General features: G+C 39.8%; 1 protein-coding gene across 3 annotated transcripts in view; it reads left to right on the forward strand.

Moving 5' to 3' along the window:
* Window positions 1–9,729: 9,729 nt before the first annotated feature.
* Window positions 9,730–13,582, forward strand: part of LOC150078548 (uncharacterized) — a 732,675-nt gene continuing 728,822 nt past the window's right edge. For all 3 annotated transcript variants that reach the window (XM_090384778.1, XM_090384777.1, XM_090384779.1), the window contains exons 1-2: window positions 9,730–9,925; window positions 11,253–11,341. In XM_090384778.1, the coding sequence (XP_090240904.1) occupies window positions 9,845–9,925; window positions 11,253–11,341 (170 nt within the window). In that variant the 5' untranslated portion in view covers window positions 9,730–9,844. The remainder of the gene's footprint in view (window positions 9,926–11,252; window positions 11,342–13,582) is intronic.

A 13,582-nucleotide genomic window follows, 5' to 3' on the forward strand; every position in this document is an offset into this window, starting at 1 on the left:
CTATACCATAGATTAGAAACTCACTTCCAGGAAGCAAACATGATGTCGCCGAACCAGTTCGGCTTCAGAAGAGGACGCTCAGCGGCAGACGCTTTGGGAAACATAATTGAGGCAGTAAAAAACTGAGACCTGAAGTATTTTCTCCTCATATCAATAGACTTTGCTGGCGCTTTTGATTCTCTCTGGTGGCCGGGAGTCCTGGCCAGACTTCGGTGCGCCCAAATTCCAGGTAACCTGTTCTGCTGCCTTAGATCGAACTTTAATGAGAGAAGGATTACAGCGACTACTCCCTTTGCCACTCTATCCAGGCAGGTCCACAGAGGCTGCCCCCAGGGATCAGTTCTGGGGCCCTTTCTGTAGACTCTTGTGCTGGATGAGTTCCTCAATATGGAAATCTCTAATATAAAAACGCAGGCATACGCCGATGATCTTATAATGATGCTGCAGGCTAATAGCAGAACACAGCTGGAGACCCATGCAAATCATGCCATTTCTGTTCTGCATGAATCGGCAAATGGGAACCTACTGAACATCTCACCGGAAAAACACATTCAATACTCTTCTAGGGCTCCCTTGATCCCAGGAAGCCTCCCCAGATCAAGATAAATAGAACAACCATTAAACTCCAAACAGAAGTCAAATATCTTGGAGTTATCCTCGATAGATACCTCAACTTCACACTGCATCTTAGTTACCTCAGAGTGAAATTCAGGAAATATTCCCCCCTATTCGCTAGAGTTACACGCAGAGACTGGGGTCTGAAGAAGAGGGCACTCGCCATCCTCTACAAGGCATCCTTCATCCCGGCACTGGCTTATGCAGCGGGAGCTTGGTACGCTAAGGCAAGCACCGCTGTTAGCAGAAGGAAATTGGAAACCATTCATCGAATAATTCTTCTCACAACAACCAGAGCATGCTGTACGGTGAGCACCCACGCTCTCCAGGTCCTTGCGGGATGTCTTCTTCTGGACTTGGAAAATGTCGGCCGTGGGCTGCTGCACCAACACGCCAAAGGAAGGGTAATCACACATTTGGGATACACTACGGAGCCAACTCTGACTAGACCATAAGAAAAAAGACCTCTTACAGACCACATGAGAACAGTGTGACAGAATCGGTGGAATGACTCCACTAAAGCCGCATAACTAGAAGCTTCATACCAGACATTGGACGTGTTTACCCTATTTCCCCGACCTGGTACTCTCCTGGAATTCATACCACTTACCTGCTGACAGGGCATGGCTCCTTCAGGAAGAAGCTACACGATTTTGGAATCTCGGACATAGCGCACTGTAGATGCGGACAAGAAGAAACTTGGGAGCGCCTGCTCTACGAATGTAATATGTATGAAGACCTCCCTCCTTGGCCTGCTGTTTACTAAACTACACTCCATCCTTAGAAATCAGGAAGACATAGTGCTGCAGGAAGAAGAAAACTATAAGACTTTCACGCTTTTCCCTCAAAATCTGTTCGCGAGGCAAAGAGTACTTCCACCACCCTGAAACAAACTTCAGACTTTGGACCACCGATGGACACAAAGAACACAACTGGCCATTGACGACCAGCTGAGTGACTACAGGACTTGAACACGAGTTGTGGGGACAACCTACAGCAACTGAAAGACAACCGAGTCCTAACTGGATGCGACCAAACACTGGAACCTAGATTTAGGTGGCCTGTCACGTGCAGGTGACGCATCCTTGCCTCGGCGGAGACTAAGTCCACCACCTGGAGAGCCAAAGTGAACCACTTAGATTGCAGACTTGCTGCCAACTAGCCAAATGGCGACCCAGGTCCGACACCTTTCCGGGCCTGCTTTATATCCTTTTCCCGGCGGGGGGAACATCCCTGTCCCCTCCTCTCCCTGCCAAACCCACTTTCCCTCTGGTGTGGCATACTCATGCCCACTGAACCTTTTCTATCGGTCCCTTTCTTCGTTTTCTACCCTCCAGCCTTCCTACTCTCCACCCAAATCTGTCTACCTTCACAGCGCACAGCCCCACATGTCAAAATTTTAACTACACCAAAATTGCTTGCCCGACCCTTTTCGATCAAAAATAAAACTCATCCAGCGTACAATCCCTTCTCGCTCTTAAAGCAAATCTCTATGACCAAACAAAAGCATCAACTGCGATTAAAGCAATGTCTTTTTTTTTTTTTTTATTTTTTTTTTATAGGTCCTAGCCACTGAAATCTGAGGAAAGCAGGTGGCAGGACCTGCCAAATTACTAATTCCTTACTGGTAACACCTGGCTAGCCTCCACGTGGCGCGGTATGGGCAACGTCGGGTCCCATTATGGCCAATAAGCCAGATAAACAATGGGCACAACAGACTACACTAGACACGATCGGAAGATATAATTGCAAAATTCCGAGCCAAAGAGCAGTGCAGGAATAACTTCTGGGTGACACATGAAGAAGCATATAAGGCACTGTTCAAGAAACACAGAAGCAACCTAAAAAGGATGGTCAAAAAGAAGAACGCTCTCTATATTCAGTCAGTTCTGAAGAATTCTTCGAAACCATCACAACTCCCCAACTCATACTGGACAATAGCGCTTCTCTCAGTTGTCAGCAAGTTTTTTTAACGCCTCCTTCACGAACGAATATAGCAACATTATGACATGGCCAGTCTGGCCTCACCAATGCAGTACTGCTTCAGGCAGTGGTATTCTGCACTGGATGCCCTCACACACCTACTGGAACAAGTTGCGAGATGCAACAAGAAATACTTCCTTGTGATCGCTGTGGACTTTCCTGGGGCGTTCGACTCCCTTTGGTGGCCGAGCATCCTGGCGAGGCTCCTAGCTGCTGGTACCCCGGGGAACCTATTCCACACCATTAGAAAATAGGCCTTGTGCGTCGGGTTGCATTATATCATCAAAGTTTCTTGAGACGACCGACTAACTGGTTGAAATATATATATATATTTTTTTATTAAAATAAAAATGATATATACATAAGATAAAACAGAAATAAAATAAGATAAAAGCGTTAAAATACAACAAGATAAGAGAGTTAAAATATATATAGCGGCTTAGAGAGTTAAAATATATATAATATAGTTCAAAATTACCTGCTCTGCGAACCGCTAATTTTGAACGCTCCGCAGTCGCCGAACATTATTGGGTTGAGCAGCACAATCTTGATTCCTAATGGGATATTGAAATCGTCGACTGTTCACGTGATTACCGCCAGCGCTCATGACTTGAAGCACTACACGTAGCCACCAATAATAGTACTGTACTATGAACTGGACGAGGGGAGTACACTTACACCCTATTATAGAATGTACTGTATGAGTGCGATGAGCGCTGGCGATCATCACGTGTACGTAATTCTGCTTTACTGACACCAGACTCGTGATACATGATCATTGCCCAGCTGACTTGTGCTATTGTAACCATTAATATATACTGAAGTATGTACTCCATTCACACACTAGCTGATGAAGAGGTACTCCACTTTGAAAGCTACTATCTATGTATTTTAACGCTTTTGTTATATATTTTAACTCTCTTATCTTGTTGTATTTTAACGCTTTTATCTTATTTTATTTCTGTTTTATCTTATGTATATATATCATTTTAATTTTAATAAAAAAAAAAATATATTTTAACCAGTTAGTCGGTCGTCGCAAGAAACTTTGATGATATGATGCTATTCCACACCATCAAGAATTACCTGACAAACAGATACATCAAGGTCAATGCACCCTACAGGACTCTCTCTAGGAGCATCCATCGGGGCTGTTCAGAGTGTTCGGTCCTTGGTCCGCTATTGTGGAATGTAGTAGTAGTAGTAGTAGCAGTGGCATTTGATGCAAGAAGGCAAGTGTATGAGCTTATGCAGCATCAGCCAAAAAAAAAAAAAAAAAAAAAATCACACCATTCCATTCAAATGCCTGTCCAGTTCCTTCTTAAATTTATTCAACCTATCAATTTCCACAACGACTGATGGAAGTTTGTTCCAGCAATTAACCACCCGCTGGCTAAAGGCAAATTTCCGCATATCTAATCTACGTCTGTCTTTTCTTAATTTGAATTTATGCCCCCTTAGGTTCGTAATCTGAACAAGTGGAAAGATCCCATCAGAATTCAGCGTGCTCAACCCATTCAAGGCCTTATATACCTCAATCAGATCACCGCGCAGGTGCCTAGCCTCCAGCCACTGCAATTTGCAGAACTTAAGCCTCTCTTGGTAAGAGGATCCCTTCATTCCCCTCACCAATCTTGTAGCCCTTCTCTGTACACGCGCTCAAGTAAATGTACATCCTTCCTAAAATGAGGCCTCCAGACCTGTACGCAGTACTCAAGGCGTGGCCTGACCATTGCCTTATACAGAGGGATAATTACCTCCTTTTCCCTGCTAGCAAAATTCCTATATGTGATTGACAAAACCTCATGACCTGTCCTGGCAGCCTGTCTGCTTTGCTCAGAAAATTTCATATCTGATTGCACAATTACTCCCAGGTCTTTTTCATTTTCTACCACCTTAAGTGTAGTACAACACAGTTGGTACGTTTCTCTGGGGTTACTTCTACCCATATGCAGTACTTTCCATTTGTCAAGGTTAAACTTCAGTTGCCACTTCTTAGCCCATCTGCCCAAATTATCTAGATCCTGTTGCAGTAGCACACTGCCATTATTGTCATTAACAACCCTGCCAACCTTTGTATCATCTGCAAACTTCGACACTAAGCCTGATATACCTTCATCAATATCATTGATAAATATACAAAACAATAGTGGACCTAACACCGAACCCTGTGGGACTCCACTAATAACATTAGTCCAAGAAGACCAGCACCCATTGATTACCACCCTCTGTAGCAACTTACCCTTAATACCATTTTGCTCCAATTTGTACAATAGTCTTCCATGCGCAACAGTGTCAAAAGCTTTCCCGAAATCCAAATATATGATATCAAAATTATTTTTTGCATCCAGTTCCTTTGTAACCACATCAAAATATCCTATCAAATTTGTCAGACAACATTTTCCCTCAACAAACCCATGCTGTGTCTGAATTATTGCTGCAGTCTTGCCTAGATGATCCTTCAATGCATATTTAACCAGGGACTCCATTATTTTACCCGGAACAGAAGTTAAACTAACTGGTCTGTAATTACTCGTGTCACCCTTCGATCCCCCTTTGTGAAGTGGGGATACATTTGCACATATCCAGTCCGTGGGAATCTACCCTGAGCCCAAGGACGCTCTCATAATTATGGCTAAGGGTTTGCTTATTTGCTTTGCCACCTCCTTTAATATAACTGGATAGATCCCATCCACCCCAGGTGCTTTTCTTATGTTTAACTTCAACAATTTCTCCTCCACTTTGCTTTCAGTTATTACAAAATCATTAAGTATCCTGCTACAATTTGATAACCTTCTGCCATTTTCAAACCTTAATAATTCCATACGTGTGAATGTAGATGCAAAATACTCATTCAGTTTGTTTGCTATCTGAGGAGGATCATCAACAGTCGAACCATCGATGTCAAGTGGACCAATCAGATTCATCCCCTTCCTTTAGGGGTTTATATACGTAAAGAAATCCTTGCTGTTTTCTTAGCATCTTTTGCCTAGGATTTCTCGTAATCTGCCTTCGCCTGCCTCACCTCCTTTGTCACCTGATTACAGACTAGCTTATATCTGCCATAGGCTTCTGAGTCGCTTGATAATTTATATGCATCCCATGCATTTTCTTCTCTATTACGAGTCTCATTAGTTTATTAGATAACCATTTAGGCCTAAACCTTGAACAATATTTCTTAATAGGTATGAAACTTTTAGTAGCTTCCACAATTAATTCATTGAATGCTTCCGACTTAGAATTTACTGTTGGTAACATCGTCAGTTTATCCCACTGTACAGAATTTAAAAACTGTCGGAGACCACTGTACTCACCTTTACGGAAGCAAAAACTCTTTCCTTTACCCCTGATGGTAATTAAATCCCACATCAGTACATTGTGATCACTGCCACCTAGTGGTTCCTTTATCTGCAAATTCCTAATACACGAATGATCACTGCTGATAACCAGATCAAGAGTATTACTTTCTCTGGTTGCCTCTCGAACATGCTACTGCAGAAAACAATCATCCAATAAATCCACAAAAGTCTGACTAGTGTGTGAGTGACCAACCCACAAGTTCCAGTCAATATCTGGGAAGTTAAAATCCCTCATTATAAGTCATTCCGATTTACTAGCCCACTCTATTTCTCTGTACAATTGTTCATTGTACTCATTCGAGTCACTAGGCCTATAACACATTCCTACTCTTATTTTTGCTTTCCCAGTGCTTATGTCACACCAAACTGACTCAACAGTGCACTGTTCATCTATATCAACTGGATGCACTTCTTTTGATTTTATGTTTTTCTTAATTAACAGCATAACACCTCCTCCCTTTCTATCCTGTCTATCCTTTCTGTACACATTGTACTCCCCAAATTCCAGTTCAGCATTCCTTATATCTGTGTGACACCACGTCTTTGATATCCCAACAATATCCGCCTTTGATTTCTTGACCAACACTTCAAATTCATCAAATTTATTTACTATACTTCTAGCATTGGTATACATGCAAGCATACATGCTCCTACTCCTATTCTTAGTTACCCTAACACATCCCATATACCCACGTATTTCAGGATGACTGCCATCCATCCCTGAAACCCCCAACACCCCACGCTCCAGGTCGCTACTTATTCTAATAGAAGTTGTGCAAGAATCACCTCCACCTCTGCCTACGGCTACGGTTAAACTATTAGTCCTTGTATCCCCCCAAGCTAGCAGTTTTCCGACCCACCTAACGCTGCCTCGATAGCAACGGCAAATAATCTTGCACCCTTTCTATTTAAGTGTATCCATCCCTATAGAAGCAGTCTCTCCTGTTAACAAGTACAGTCCAGGCTGAAAAAAATTCTACCCTCCGAGCCTTGCACATTCTTTCCAGGGCCGAATTGATCGACAAGGCTCTCATCATATACTCCCTTCTATTGTGTCTGGGCAGAATTGCAGACACTTTCAAATTCAACCTTAATTCTCGGCTTTTGTTCAACAGTGAACTGTTCTTATTAAGTAATTCTGCCGGTCTCCTACTCCTAATATCATTATTGCCAACGTGTACAACTATATTACCTTTTGTTTCCTTAAAAGATGATATCCGCTCTACAACGTCATCAACCTTTGCCCCTGGCAGACATACCCTGGTCCTGTTCCACCTATCCTTTTTACAAAGCATGTTTTCCGTTTCCCTGACAATAGAGTCTCCAACAACTACGAGTTCCTGAGGGACCAGCGCATTCTGCCTTGGGGGTTGCCGCTGTGTTATGTAATGGCAAAGTGCAAGCTCTGGCGTTGATGTGGGCAGCTGAGAGCCTGATGGGCCCCTCAATTTAGATCTTTCGAGGGCATCCACCCTGTCCTTCAAACTCTCATATAGGCCCATAATAACGCTGAGTTGTCGCCTGATTTCCTTACACTCCTTACATCGCGCACACACACAAAGACATCCCCCGTGGCAATGTCATGTTCCGTTCCAGAGAGTTCGGCAAACATTTCACAAGTTGCACATTTTTTTAGGCTGTGATGCGTTGGAGAATCGCCCCCCTCAGTGCTTCCCCGAGCACTCCTGCCACTTTGAGCCCGTTGCTTTGCTTCTCTAGTTTGGGGCATGATACTTTAAATTAATAAAATAAATAAATTAAATTAATTAAATGTCAATACTACTATCTAATAGAACCAGTGAAGCGTAATACTCTATAAATTATACGTTACAGCTACCTAACTACCTCAATTAAAAATTTTAATTCCCTACCACTATATACAAAAACAATGGCTGCAAGATTCGAACGAAATAACGGTTATTAAGTATTACGTATATCTACCAAAACTGCTTATCTAAATTAAAATAAAAATAACCAGCGTAACTATAACTATAAGATTACGTATTAAGTACAATATAAAATAACAATTATGTAAATAAAAAGGCAAACACATCATTTTTTTCGGAGCCTACAACTGACAGCTGTAATGTTTAAAGAGAGTCAGCGCCCTCTTTAAACATTAAACATTAAACAACGCCCTCTTTGGAGGCCTCTGCAAACCAGGACCTGGCCCTCCTACAAGAATGAGTAAAACAGAACCAGTTAAGAATATCCTCTGCCAAGACGAACTCTGTCATCTGGCTCAAGGGCAGCCTCAATCTCAGACTGTCCCTACAGATCAACATCGACCAGACAACCATCAAATTCTCCAGACAGCTAAGTTACCTTGGTGTGACTCTAGACCAGAAACTCTTTCCAGGACCATCTTAAATACCTCTAAGCAAACATAAGACTGGGTCTTCGGTCGTCGCACTCTCTGCCTATTCAATAAAACCTCTTCACCGCCATAGTCACCTACTCTTCTGGAGCATGGTATTACAAAGCCACACCGCAATCAACAAAAGAAGCATCTACTCGATTCAAAGGTCATTCCTGCTGACCCAGGCTTGCAGCACAGTGAGCACTCACGTCCTACAGGTCCTCGCCAGCGTATTACCCCTGGGTCTGGAGATTGTTCACCAGGGTCTCCTGCACCATCTGGACAAATGCACTCCAAAGACCCGCCTAGGATTCACTACTGACCGTGCCAACAATAGGTCCACAGAGAAGAAAAGGCTCCATATTCACCTCCACAGGCATGGCAAGACAGGTGGGCCACTTCACAACACGGGTGACATCAGAAGAAAATTCATACCAAACGTTGGCCGAGTCTGTCCCAGCTCCTTGCCCTGATTCTCTCTGAGTCTACAGACAACCTGCCTCCTTATTGGACATGGAGTGCTGAATGCCAAACTCTCCCTGCTAGGAATCCAAGAAGAACCAAAAAAAAAAAAAAAAAAAAAAACCTATTATATTTAGGCCACCCGAATAATTAAATTCATCTGCCATGCTGTATCTTATGTCTGTTAATTGTGTGTGTTATATGGTAGATTTGTCTGTTTGCTAGACGAAAAACCCCAGTTTCTGTGGACCTTGTTTACCTTGCTATCTATGCCTGAGATCGACTAACTCAGCCACGGAGTGAAAAAAGCCCATTACAGTTCCTGGCGAATGCTGTGCTGCCCGCGCAGACCCTCCAAGAAGAACCTACATGCATTTGCCGGGGGCTGAATGAAACAACACCTCATGCTCTACGACGACCACCGCAATGTCGTCATCGCCAGAATCCAGTACTGTACTTTTATGGAAACGTCGAGCAAACCTAGAATCGAATCCGGTCCATTTCCTCGCCGTGTGAGAACTCTGTAGCAGAGACGCTACCTAGTGTACAAAATTTATTTCTACTTGAAAATGATTAAGTTCAGGTGAAAAGTCAATTTACTGTAGAAGGAATGAAAAGGGAGAAAAAATTCCAAATAAAACATATTTATAAATAAATGATTTAATGAATCCCGTTTTTGAATTCACAAATTCTTGGAATGAATTAAAATAAAATTGTGTGTGTAATAACAGCAAAAAAAAAAAAAAAAAAAGAAGTAATGGATACATTCATACAATGTATCCGAAAAGAAAAAGAAAAAGAAAATGGATATAATCTGTACCCTCTTGAGGGTACAGATTATATCTGTGATCTAAGGAATAGAGTCGGAATATATAAATTCGCTGTAACTATAACATATACTTGAAAATTCAAGTGATGTACGTATGCTTGCTTTTGCTACATGAGAGAACGAGTTGCATACGCCTAATCAGCCACTGCTGGAGGGGGTGTTATGTTGTCTGTGTAGGAGGAAACCCGTCTTTATGTCACAACCAGACGTTAGTGTTCAAAAGTGATAAGAGATGTGATGTTATTTTGGCGGTCCGTGTTGCTCTCACTGTTCCTCAGTGTACTATCATTTATCGACGGCTTTTCATGTTGGCTTGTGGTTGGTTGTTTTAGAATTATTTTAGTAGAACGAATGTCATAATTTTGTCAATTTATTCACATAATGCATTTTTATGTGCTATTTGATAATAGTTTTTCGATGTTTGTTATTTTAGTGTTTTGCAATGCGCCACGTGCTGATGCTGCACTGAACACGTGCAGTGTTTTGCCGTTGCTTTAGTTTGATTTATTTTTATCATTATTTCTGGTCGTCCGATATAACCACGGAGTAATACTCTGCAGATATAACAATAGATTTAGAAATTTGCACTTTTTAAAATGATTCGTATTTACAAACCATGTTTCACTGACATGAGGGGCGTCGAGGAATTGACAGACGGACAGGCATTCCTGGGAATGGACATCGTGTGGGAAGGGTATATAGGGAGGCTAAATGTTCTCAAGAGTAAAAGAAAAATTGGAATTAAAAAGAAGCTTCATGAGGCTGTTTGCTTTGGGGCCCATAATCAGACCAATGCGCCCAACTGACATCAGAGATAAAGAAATTTTTAATGTCAATTATACAATTGACTTTTGGTAACAATTCTTGTAGTATTACTATAATACTAGTATATTTATTATTTGTGTATTTACTATAATACTACTATATTACTTACTAATGTAACTACTATTAGTAACTATAATTATTGTAGTATGATTGTAATAAATTAAAAAATAAATAAAAAAAACATTTATTCATTTTTAGAAGTTTAAAATTAGAATATGCATAAACTATAAGCCAGTTTTTAAGGATTATTATATTACTTTTCATTATTTATTGTATTTATGGCCCATTTAATAAGATCAGCTTGTTGGATCCATAATTTGTGGTCAGTAGGTGCACCCATAGGGGAAGGGGTAACTTCTTTGTAGGAGCATTTTGTTTTATAGTATATTGTATCATTGGATACTTGTAAAAGCTACCATTGTGGAATGTATGAACTCCCCAAGTAGGGGCTGTAGTACCCCATTATGATCAAAATAATGTGAATTTTTTTTTTACTGTTATATAATGATTAAATCTTAACATACTCTGAACAGTGCTGTAGCCCTCTCCCTTTAGCCCACCTTTAGAAAATTCTGGAGGTGAACCTGTATGACTCATAAAAAATATTTATACATAATATTATCACAGTGTAATTGTAATAAGATTTTTAAATATCCAGGTCTAACTTCATAGTTATAAGTCAGTGCCAAGGAATGCAATTTGATTGTTGCTATTTTTATTTTTATTATTCAGAAGTTTAGCTTATTTTATTACAAATTGAATTAATTATTAACTATTTAGCTTGTTTTATATTTAGTATTTTATATTTATATTATTATAGGAATATACAGAGAAAATTAGAAGATTACAACAAGATTTGGAAACTGCCAAAAAAAAGAATGGATTATACATTAATGAAGAGAATTTTGGGTAAGTTATTATTATTTAGTTCTATAAAACTAGAATTTTTGACGAAATGTGAATTATGATTAGTATTGACAGAGCAATATAATTCAGCAGAATTTAGGTAGATAATACTATATAAAGGTTTTCTTATTTTATTGAAGCAATTAATAAAATAAAGTAATCAAATTAAAATATTGTTAATTTAAGCCATATATATTTAATTATTATTTTACTTTTTTTTGTTACATGCAATTTAATCATTAACAGATACATTTTTGTTGTAACATTTTTTTTGCTCTTGAGGTAGCTGAGTGGTGAGGGGCATGAGTGTAGTAGCACACGCTCTGAGTGGACCGGGGTTCGGGCCCGTGACTGCTAAATAAGATTAACATTTGTATTGATTGATTTATTGGAAACTCCACTGACCTAGTGGTCGTGCCGGAGTATAAACAAGAATTGGAATTTGGGGAGTACAATGCGTACAGAAAGGATAGACAGGATAGGAAGGGAGGAGGGGTTATGCTGTTAATTAAGAAAAACATAAAATTTAAGAAAGTGTTGACATAGATGGACAGTGCAATGTTGAGTCAGTTTGGTGTAATATAAGCACTGGGAAAGCAAAAATAAGAGTAGGAGTGTGTTATAGGCCTAATGACTCGAATGTGTACAACGAACAATTGTACAGAGAAATAGTGTCCTAGTAAATCAGAATGTCTTGCAATAGGGGATTTTAATTTCCCAGATATTGGAACTTGTGGGTTGGTCACTCACACTAGCAAGACTTTTGTGGATTTATTGGACGATTGTTTTCTGCAGCAGCATGTTTGAGAGGCAACCACAGAGTGTAATACTCTTGATCTGGTTATCAGCAGTGATTATTTGTGTATTAAGTATTTGCAAATAAAGAAACCACTAGGTAGCAGTGATCACAGTGTACTGATGTGGGATTTACTTAAAGATATAATTACCATCAGAGATAAAGGAAAGGGCTTTTGCTTCCGTAAGGGTGACTACAGTGGTCTCAGACAATTTTTAAAATCTGTACAGTGGGACCAATTGATGATGTTACCAACAGCAGATTCTAAGTGGGAATTCCACAATTAATTCAAGGAATTAATTGTGGAAGGTACTAGATTTTTAACAACTGATTAAGAAATATTATTCAAGGTTTAGGCCTAAATGGTTGTCAAATAAACTAATGAGACTCATGGCAGAGAAGAAAAATGCATGGGATGCATATAAATTATCAGGCAACACAGAAGCCTATGGTAGATATAAGGTGGTATGTAATCAAGTCACAAAGGATGTTAGGCAGGCAAAGGCAGCTTAGGAGAAATGTTTGGCAAAGGATGCAAAGAAAAACAGCAAAGAGTTCTTTACTTATCTGAACTTTAGAAGGAAGGGGATGAATCTCCTCTTGTGTAAATGTAGATGTAAAATACTCATTCAGTTTGCTAGCTACCTGAGCAGGATCATCAACAGTACAACCATCGATATCAAGTGGACCAATATAATCATATTGGTCTGCTTGATATCAATGGTTGTACTGTTGATGATCCTGCTCAGGTAGCTAGAAAACTTAATGAGTATTTTACATATACATTTACACACAAGGGGTTATTCAGGAAGGGGAATGCCAGAGTTATTGAATTAATCCTGAGTAAGCACACTACTCAAGATTAATTAAATTAAGCAGTTACCCTTCTAACAATTAGCTCTCCTTTCTCAGTATACTTCGGTTTTCCTTCTTAAATGTATCATTTATGCTATTCTGATCTAACAGAAAATGACAGCTGTAGTAGATAATAATTGCTAACTTTTCTTTTCTTATAAGGCAAAACCCAATCTAGAGAGAGACAAACACCATAGAAACTGCATGATCAAACAAAACATGGTTAATTTATTAGTAATTAAACAATGTCACATAATACACTAAAAATTGTATGCTGATGGTGCAATTGTATACTGATGGAATTCTCTGAGAATACTTCCAAAATTGTTTTTTGAAAACGAAATGCACTAGGCATAATCCTTATGGGTTTTGATAATTAACTATATAGTATCGGTGTAAATACACCATAGTTAACCCATAAACTTGAGCTACGTATGTAGTGTAGAGGGCATTGTTTTAATTGTAGTCTCATATTGTGACTGCCTTCACAACGAGATAGCTGCTATTGCATTACTTCAAATAAATAACGCTTCTCTAGTAGAGAAGACTACTGTTATTTATTTTCACCGGTACCACCACCCAGACGATCGTTT

The sequence above is a fragment of the Mastigoproctus giganteus genome, chromosome 11, assembly GCF_048544385.1.
Source record: "Mastigoproctus giganteus isolate SK-2022 chromosome 11, ASM4854438v1, whole genome shotgun sequence".
Classification (NCBI taxonomy): Eukaryota; Metazoa; Arthropoda; class Arachnida; order Uropygi; family Thelyphonidae; genus Mastigoproctus; species Mastigoproctus giganteus.